The sequence below is a fragment of the Austrofundulus limnaeus genome, unplaced genomic scaffold, assembly GCF_001266775.1.
Source record: "Austrofundulus limnaeus strain Quisiro unplaced genomic scaffold, Austrofundulus_limnaeus-1.0 Scaffold731, whole genome shotgun sequence".
In the NCBI taxonomy this organism is placed as follows: domain Eukaryota; kingdom Metazoa; phylum Chordata; class Actinopteri; order Cyprinodontiformes; family Rivulidae; genus Austrofundulus; species Austrofundulus limnaeus.
The window spans coordinates 10,545-20,590 of NW_013953133.1; the positions used below are offsets into that span (position 1 = coordinate 10,545).

A 10,046-nucleotide genomic window follows, 5' to 3' on the forward strand; every position below is an offset into this window, starting at 1 on the left:
CACACACACACACACACACACACACACACACACACACACACGCCAATAAGACATCAATTTGTTGCACGTTCTTTGAAGTTTTGTATATTTCAAGAGCTTTTAGCTACATCTGAAGTTGAGCAAACACAATAAATCAATATCTCTGTGTGTGTGTGTGTGTGTGTGTGTGTGTGTGTAGGTTTTACCCTGGAGTTGAGCAGTGTGTACAGGACGTGGTCAGGAGTACTCTGAGCTCTCCACTGCAGCACCTCGGACAGGAAGAGGAACTAAACAAACACAAACGGTGAAAACGAGGATTAAAAACCAGAGAGAGGAAAATCTCTCCACTCAGATCAGGATCTGAACACAGATCTGCAGGAAACAYCATTAATGTCAACAGAAGCTGAGAAGTGCCACTAGTGTAAATGCTGAGTCAGCAAACTAGTTTTTTTTAGTCCTTCACTATGTCAAAAGGTTCAGCTGTTTTATGAGCTGCCTGCTACGACTTTTCAGAATATTTAACTTCTGTTACAATACTGTATTTCCTCCACGGCAAAACACAAAGATGTCTTCAAATCCTCCAAAAATGTTTCAGAGTTGGCTCCGATTTAGCTACTTTTAGCTTTTAGCTCACCTTCGGCTACTTTCATCTGTCATTCTGTTTTTACCTTTTAGTTAGCCTTTACCATCTTTAGCAAACATTTGCTGCTTTTAGCTGATATTTTGATCATTTTAGCTCTTAGCTGGCCTTTAACTACATTAAGCTTCCAGCTAGTCTTTTAGCTTTCACATAGCATTTAGCTGCATTTGGCATTTATTAAGCCTTCTGCTACTATCATTTTGTTTTTAGCTTTTAGTTAGCCTGTGCCACCTTTAGCAAATATTTTGCAGCTTTTAGCTGACATTTTGATCATTTTAGCTCTTAGCTGGCCTTTGACTACATTAAGCTTCCAGCTAGCCTTTTAGCTTTCACATAGCATTTAGCTGCATTTGGCATTTATTAAGCCTTCTGCTACTATCATTTTGTTTTTAGCTTTTACTTAGTCTGTGCCACCTTTAGTAAACTTTTTGCAGCTTTCAGCTGACATTTTGATGATTTTAGCTCTTAACTAGCCTTTGACTATTCTTTGCTTTTAGCTAGCCTTCTAGCCTTTTAGCTTTCACATAACATTTAGCAACATTTGACATATATTAAGCCTTCTGCTGCTATCATTTTGTTTTTAGCTTTTAGTTAGCCTGTGCCACCTTTGGCAAACTTTTCGCAGCTTTTAGCTGACATTTTGATCATTTTAGCTCTTAGCTGGCCTTTGACTACTTTAAGCTTCAAGCTAGTCTTTTAGCTTTCACATAGCATTTAGCTACATTGCTACTTTACCCTTACACCCACCAGGAGAACCAGATTTAAAGAGTTTAAAGTGTTTTTTTTTTATGTTAGATTTAAGAGCCACAGCTAAGAGCTGCCTGCAGATGACGTTTGTGTTATCTCTGTGACGGAGGACGAGAATGTTAAACACAAACACAAAGACCTCCTGTGTGTGTCTGCAGGAAGGTCGTGTTCCCTTTAAATTCCAGGCTGAAGATAAAAATCCAGAGTTTTATCGGAGTTCTGTTGGATTTCTTTGGTACTTCAGTAAAACCTAAAGTCATCATATTTGATGATGATTATGATGAAACCTGGAGCCTGACGGGTGAAAACACGTTTCTAATGTTTAAACGGACCAGTTCAAACACATCTTTAACTTTTTTTTATAACTGAAAACTAAAAAAAGGGAGTTTCTCAAGATACAATTTAACTGTTGAGACTAAACGCTTGATTTTCCCTGGAATTAATGTAAAAACTTCAGATCAATGCCTCGCTGTGAGTGAGGAGTTTTCTAATTCTGTCAGGACAAAAAATGACAAAGTCTTGATTAAATAAGCTGTTTTTATATATTTTCCAGCTTCAGATGGCTCAAAAAAGTAAAGTTAAATTTTGACATCTCTATTCAACATATGTTTAGTTTTTTCCTTCAACTTCAGCCAAACGCTAAAGGAAAATCATTTTCTCTGAGCTCATTAGAAAAGCAGTGAAGCTCTGACCTCAGCAGGAGCACTCAGTCCTCACTGAAACTTAAAAATCAATGTTCTTAATGAAGGAATCGCAACGTTTAAAGAAAACAAATTCACATTAAAAAAGAGAAGCTCATCCACACAGAGGGCCTGGTTTGCACAGGATGGAGGTGGAGAAAGAAACGATGGATCAGTGGGAAGGACAAAGAGTTTCTGAATGAAGCAGCAGAAATGAAGAATAAATTAGTAAAATAATGAACATTTAAATTTTTCCTTTAACCCAGTAAATGCAATAAACAAACATGAAATATAAACAACATCATCAACTGGATGCAAACTGTAAAAGTGATCAAAATAAAAACTAAATGGAGTTAAAGATGATGTAAAAGTGTGTGTGATGAAAACCAGCAGACCGCCCTCACACACACACCTTCCTTGCCTGGTCATTGTCTTCGATCTGACCCAGATCCCTGCCGCTGGCCTGAGCGATCCTCTTCCCTGAAACCAGGTTCCCGACCATCACAGAGGCGGGACCGATCTCTGGAGGAAGAGAGGAAACGAGGATGAGGTCTGTCTCCAGGAGCTACTGACACTGAGACTCAAACATCTTCTGTTGTTCTGCCATCAGGCTTCATGACCCCTCTGTTGGTCAGGCTGGGTAATAAAGAGTACTAATACTTTAATTATTGAGTTTTTATAGTACAATAACTAGGCCTGTCGCAATAAGAAATACATCAATTAATCACATAATAAATTCAAATGCTGTCTATTTTCATTTTCCCACTTGTTTGTTTTCTTTGTGTCTCCCTCTTTTTTCATTTCAATTCAATTTATTTATATAGTATCAAATTACAACAACTGTTGTCTCAGGGTACTGTACACAAAAAACAAACAAACAATAAATCTAAAGAAGCCAGCGGACTGCGCCGAATCTTTGTGTCGGCACTGAGGTCTCCTCAGTGTAGGGAGGAGTGAACTCAGGTATTTTCCAGACTCATGGCATCAACTTCCATAAATTTCATCAACTGTCATAAATTTTGTCAACTTCCATAAATTTCTTCAACTTTTTAAAATTTCATCAACTTCCATAAAATTTGTCAACTTTAATAAATTTTGTCAACTTCCACAAATTTTGTCAACTTTAGTACATTTCATCAACRTCCATACAATTTGTCAACTTCCCAAAATTTTGTGAACTTCCATAAATGTCGTCAATTTTTATAAATATCATCAACTTCCATAGATTTTGTCAACTTCCCAAAATTRTGTCAATTTCCATAAATTTCTTCAACTTTTTAAAATTTCATCAACTTCCATAAAATTTGTCAACTTTAATAAATTTTGTCAACTTCCACAAATTTTGTCAACTTTAGTACATTTCATCAACRTCCATACAATTTGTCAACTTCCCAAAATTTTGTGAACTTCCATAAATGTCGTCAATTTTTATAAATATCATCAACTTCCATAGATTTTGTCAACTTCCCAAAATTTTGTCAATTTCRATAAATTTCATCGACTTCCATAAATTTTGTCAATTTTTATAAATTTAGTCAACTTCCACAAATTTTTCAACTTTAATATATTTCATAAACTTCCATAGATTTTTGTCAATTTCCCAAAATTTTGTCAACTTTAATGTATTTCATAAACTTCCATACAATTTGTCAATTTCCCAAAATTTTGTCAACATCCATAAATTTCACCAAGTTCCATAAATTTTGTAACCAGGGTGCTGGTGACTTCCATTATTTTATGAAGCCAGAGGAAGACACGTACAGAATAACTTGTGTTGGATTGAAGAGGTGTGTAYTGATGTTACAGCTAAAGCAGCTGTTGTTGTGTCTTGTTTTCACAAACTCCACTTACATAAATTTTGTAAACCTCTGTAAACTTTGTCTCCGAACAATATTATTGTTTATTGCAATAATTTCTGACAATTTAAAAACTTTTTATTGTGACCAGAAAAACAATAACTTCCTTTTGCAGATTCATGCTTCTGCCGTACCTGGTTGTTTCTGCAGTACCTGGTTGTTTCTGCCGTACCTGGTTGTTTCTGCCGGGGTTTGGGCAGGTTGGTGACACAGGTGTGTGGACACATGAGTACATTGCAGGGGTGCAGCGCCCCCTCCAGAAACAACTGCTTGGTCTCGGAGAGGTGGATGCCACCCAGGGGAGTTTTTGGCAGAGTGTTGGAGGGCACCAGAGCCAGGCAGTACACCCCCACCTGGTGGATACTGTCTATCGCCTGGAAAAGGGTTTTGAATATGGAGAAATGTGYTCAAAGGATTTAAGCACTGTTGCGTCATTACTGGATTTGTTTCAGTCAGAACATTTACAGTAACATTAAGATCCCAAACCTGCTGACTGTCTGRAACCAGAGAGTGAAATGGAAAAAACAAGCAGGCGGTATCTGTGATGGTAAAGGAATAAAGTGAAATGCTTTTACTGCAGCCGTTAAAACTCCAGACAGCTTTTATGGCTTCGCCACAGTCTCCACATCGGCCCAGATTTCATCTGCCCAGGCAACATATGGAAGCGTAGCATAGGAGCACGTATATATGAGTAATGTGGTATAACAAAATGTCTAGTGTTTGATTTAGCTGTAGATAAAATACAGACAGATACTTGAGCCAAAAGCTCCAGTTTTGCCTCATCAGTCGCAAAAACTTTGGTTGTCAACATGAATTCTGCTGGATTCTCAGTCTGGTTTTGTGTTTTTCTGTTAGCTGTACAAAAGGTTTTATGTTTTTTCTACATAGAAAAGCAAATTATAATTTCTCCAGACCTTTTTTTTAGAAGTTCTGTCACATAATTTGATGTAARAGTTAAGAAAACGTAGAAAATAGAAAAAACTGAACAGGTTGATAAATATGACTRAAACAGAATATAAAGATGTCTACACAGCACCCATCCTAGAGACACAGTCAGTGTACTTTTTAGTCATTCGATTTTTCTTTGAAAAACAATGAAAAACAAAAACTGTATTGTTATTCGTTTTTCGTTTTAAAAACTTTTGGTAAAATGAAAAATGGATGGTTTTTCTTTTTTTTAATTTTAGACTCCAAAAACGGGAAAACGGACTGTCTTTTTGTTTTTGCCATACTGGAACTACTTTTTTTTTTTTCAAAGAAGCTTTCCCATCCACTTTGTGTGAAGTAGAGTGGAGCTGTTTGTTGTTTAATGTAACAGCAAATCTTGTGTCAGAGAGAAGACATGACTGCAGACAAACTTAGTCGAATTTTTCAATTTAAAACTAGATGTGCATCAGCGTTTTCTGAACAAAATCTACTGATGCTCCTCGCGGAGAACGCCCCTTTCCTCTCCATAACGATGTGAAATAGCCGCAGAGATTACCGTAGAAGACTATCCATTTCTCGCCATAAACACAATTTCTTCAGAATTTGGTTGTAAAGCCAACCTAATAATGTTGAAATCTGTTAAAAGTGACGAGAGCAAGCAAAAAATTTAAATGAGCAGAACGGCTGAGTTGCCATGATAACCATGGTAAACTTCTGGTTCGGCAAAAAATGAAAAGACTGGTCTGTTTTCTGTTTTTGGGATAGAAAATTAAAAAAAAAAATGAAAACCATCCGTTTTTCGTTTTTGCAATTAGTTTTTTTTAAATGAAAAACGAAACAAAACAAAAAAATAAAACAATCCGTTTTTTGATTTTTCAGTATCTGTTTTGAAAATGAAAAACAAAAACAAAAAAACATCTGTTTTTTTGTTTTTCATTGTTTTTAAAAGTAAAATCGAATGACCAAAAAGCACACTGACCCAGACACAACAAAATGTATGTAACAGCTAAAAAAATAGATCCTGCAGATATGTCCCTTTAACTTTTCAGAAAGCTCTTTGTGAAAAGACTAAACTGAATAAAATTTACCTGCAGGACTCTGCTCATCCACTGGAAGCTGTCCTCCTCAGTGGAGTCTGGTCTCTGCTCAGCCACGACCACGATCCTCTCATCGTGCAGCACCGTGATGGAAAACACGGCTATCCTGCAGAAAACAGAGTGTTTCGAGCACCATGACTGCGCTGTGGATCCTTCCTCGTGTTGTTCAGGTTCCTCGGGTCGACGGCAAACACGTACCTGCCTCTGTAGACAAACTTCATGGGCTCCACAGCCAGCGCTGTGGCAACYATGTCGTCCGCGTTGTGACGGCGCCCCCCCACCACCATCAGACCGTCCATCTTCCCCGCGACGAAGATCAGACCCGCGGGTCCGATGAACCCCAGCAGGCCGGTCCTGGTGAAGGGGAACTCGCTGACGGGAGTCCCGTTGTTGGACACGGGGAAGACCTTTTAGATACGAACGTGTTTGAGAGAAAGATCAACAAAAACAGGAAGAAAATAAGAAATAAAAAGGATTTTACCTCAAAAGTGTTTTTGGTCATTCCTGCCAGCCCATAATAAGAGGATCCAGTAGCAACAGTGCAAACACACAACTCTCCAATCTCATCAGTTTTACAGAGCTGAGGGACGCCTTCGAGTTTTACTACACACATCATACCTGCAGGAAGAAAACCTGAAGGTTGAGACGTGCAGAACTGATCTTTCCTGAGACAAAAATATAGTTTGACAGTAAAACAATTGACTAAATACTAACAAAAAATWATTCTGGTGTTAAAAATATTAATAAATACCAACCAACAGAAACAGAAATAGTAAAGATAGGTCAAAAACGATAAAATAAAACAATTTTACTTCATAAAATGTAACTTTTGTTGGTTTTCTAAGTTAAATGGTTGGAAAAAAGACAATCTGGTGTTAAAAAAAACTAATCCAGAAGAGAAACTAGTGAGTCAGGATGAAACTGTTTGTGTTTGTTTTACCTCCAGGCATGACAGAACCAACGTCCTGCAGCGTGAGGACCGACAGCTTCTCCTCAGAGTCCACCCGGATCACACCGTGGCTCAGACCCTGCATGGACAACACGCCGCGGTTCGGAGGGGTGCTGCCCTCCTCCGTCGGCCTGCAGGACGGAGGGGGACACGTCCATCACACATGAAGGAGCAGACAGTGGACCGGCTGCAAAACCTTCTAGATAAACTTCAAATAAAATGAATTTATCAACTTTTATTTAATAGTAGAGCTCTTTTTTTTTAAAGTGAGGTCTGAAGGCAGCTGAAGGCCCGAGTTCAGCCTAAGGAGTTTGAACCTGCTGCATTCCAATAAAACAAAAATACAAACACGTGTCGTGGAGTTCTGAAGCTCTAAAATGAGCAAAGTTCTCCTTTATCTTAACTTTAACAGAAATTACAGACGACATCATGTGGAGCTCAGCTGTTGAAGTGGTAAAAACTGAAAGGATGAAGGAGGAGGAAGTTTAGTGTTCAAACCACAAAACTTTAAACGGTGCAAACAGCGAGACGATGAAGGCAGGTAAGAATATAGAGCATTTTGAATAAAATATAAATAAGTGTCTGAATAGGTCCTAACAATATTTAACAGCGAAAATAAAAGAGGTTACAGCTGTTTATCCCTGATTGATTGGAGGCAGTGTACCTCCGGATGGCGACGGTCAGAGCCTCGGTGGAGCTGGCACACGGACAGATCACCTCCGGCTTCAAACCTTTCGTCTGGAAGACGTTGAGGAAGGCGTCGCAGGACGAGATCGACCCTAAGAGACAGAAAAACTTACAGTTTTACTTTGAAAACAAGTCATCCTGTGACAGAAAACTGTGCAGTGGGACCACCATGCAATCTTAACTTTCCATATTTAATTAGCGGTTAGGACGTTTTTAACGAGCTGACTGCAAAAAAACAAAGAACAAGTGCAGCTCATTTAAGTCAGGCTTTTTATTAGCTGGAGTCTGTAAAAGTTGGCTTGTAATGAATTACTTCAATGTAAAGTTAACTCTCAGAGAAGAGTCATCGTTCTAATGAAAACCTCTGGAGTGTTTCTGCAGCTAAACTACTACAGAAAACTTTTCTTTCTCTGTGTAAGAGAGATTTCTACATGAAATATCTGAATAAGAAAAGCAAGGATCAAGCTATAACCCAGGAAAGGTTCCCCTACATGGGTTCGACCCGTCGGCCACCACCAGCATGCGCAGGGAGCTCAGGTTCACGTCTCTCTGGTCCCGATGAGCCACCAGAGCCCAGTGCATGTCCCGGGACTTCACACAGGCCACCCTCGCTGCAGATGAAACATTCAAACGGTTCATTTTTAAAACTAAAACTAAAACAAATTCTCTCCTTTTTCAGCACTTTTCTGATTTGGTTACCTTTGAACTGGCAGACCTTCTGGATCCAGGACAGAGGGTTCACCTTCATCAGGGCGTAGGGAATACTGACGACATGCATCATGTTCATCACACTCTGACGAGCAGAACGGGGAGAAGTGCTTACAGATCGTTTATTTTTTTATTAATTACTCTAAGRTAGGCAGGTCTTACAGTCAGGACGGCGTGCCACAGCCCCACGTCCTTCTTGAAGTCCAAAACATTCACCACGGTCTCAGCTGCAAACACAAACACACGCTTCAGTCAGGCTTTCGACTGGTCCAGATAAGGTCCGGTTGTGGACCTCAGACCAGCACCCGTACCCGTTGAACAGGTTTTACCTTCTGTGTACGAGCAGGACTGCGTGAGGGTCTGGCAGTGTGTGAGCATCGCCACCCTCGTCACCGTCACGCCCAGCACGCCGCCATCTTTACACGTCTTGTACTGAAGACCACCAGCAGGATCAAAGATTAAATTTAGTTTAGAAAAAATATATCAAAATTTACAAACTCAAAGCTATAAAATCAGCTCTAAAATGTTGAAAAGGTGTAAAAAAAATAAGACTAACTGCCTATGCTCAAAATATTAATATTTTTATGTTTATTAAATCCTAATTAACATAAAAAAACAGTTCAGATTTAAAAGTTCAATCAATAAGAGCTATATATATATATATTTTTTTTTTGCTTACAAATTTTTTTCATTAAAATCTTTAAAGTTTTCTTTTATCTATTTTTTAAATTTTATTCTATATATTCGTCTTTTTACTTGTATTTTAGACTCTTTGTTTCTATTTATTAATTTTCATTTCTGATCTTCCAGGAAATAATCACTTAAAAAGAAGTTTATCCATGAAAAATGTAAAAAAAAAACAAAATCCAACTACAAACTTATGTATTTGGCTTTTTATCTGGACGTCTGACATCATTTCATTTGTCTATTTCTATTTCAGACAAATTAGTTTTTTTAATCATAAATACATTTAAATATTTAATGAAGACATTTTGAACAACCTGTCACTGCCTCACCATAAAGAAACAAAGATATCCTCAGATTAAATAATCAAATATCTGAGTGCTGTGAGGTCACAGTAATCCATAAGAGCCCTTTCAAAATAAAACCTGACAGGTCACACTAACCTCTGAGTTGGGATAAAAAAAAAGAAAAGCATGAAAAGCTGAGGTAATTTTATTTGTCTGAACTGTCAGAAATGTTGCTTCTGTTAAAAAAGGAGGTTATTATTTTCAATCATCCCTCCTTTTTAATCGTTTTTGTCTTTTCCAATTTAAAATGCAATCACTTTGTGTCCAGCTGCTAAAAAAAGAAACGTCACTTTAAATGAAATCAATCATCCCTGCTGATAACAGCTCTGACCTGCAGATAAAACATCCTCTCAGATTAGATAATCTGCATCGATCAGACGGCCAAAACTGGACAAAAAGGAAAAGTTGTGCTTGCCTCGATGTAGGCAGTGTCCTGGTTGGCATCATTGATCTGTGGGAACCAGTCTCGGGGAGGTTTGGACAGATATTTGGACTCCGCGACAAACCATAGCACCTTGGGCCAACCTGTGCACAAAACACAAAAACAGCATTTCACACGACGGTGAATTACAGCCACTTTGCAGATAGAAAAAAAAGGAGCAAATCTCCGCCAAAAAAAACTCAGAAATTTTGAGATTAATTTAAGAAGCTTTCCAGAAAAAAACAAGGAAATTATCTGAGCTCGAAAAGTATTAAATTTGCAAGAAAAAAATCTGAATTTCTGAGATAAATTTCAGAAATTAAT

At 38.1% G+C, this 10,046-nt stretch overlaps 1 protein-coding gene across 1 annotated transcript in view; it reads right to left on the minus strand.

The window, feature by feature from the left end:
* The window catches only part of LOC106532211 (disco-interacting protein 2 homolog C-like), a gene marked incomplete at its 3' end in the record, with an annotated part of 94,259 nt that overhangs the window by 10,009 nt on the left and 74,204 nt on the right, over positions 1-10,046 (minus strand). Inside the window, 13 exon segments of the mRNA XM_014028231.1 lie at positions 186-266; positions 2,459-2,568; positions 4,075-4,276; positions 5,918-6,032; positions 6,125-6,333; positions 6,408-6,544; positions 6,867-7,006; positions 7,540-7,654; positions 8,054-8,173; positions 8,262-8,355; positions 8,433-8,497; positions 8,600-8,702; positions 9,717-9,826. Of these exon segments, the coding sequence (XP_013883685.1) occupies positions 186-266; positions 2,459-2,568; positions 4,075-4,276; positions 5,918-6,032; positions 6,125-6,333; positions 6,408-6,544; positions 6,867-7,006; positions 7,540-7,654; positions 8,054-8,173; positions 8,262-8,355; positions 8,433-8,497; positions 8,600-8,702; positions 9,717-9,826 (1,601 nt within the window).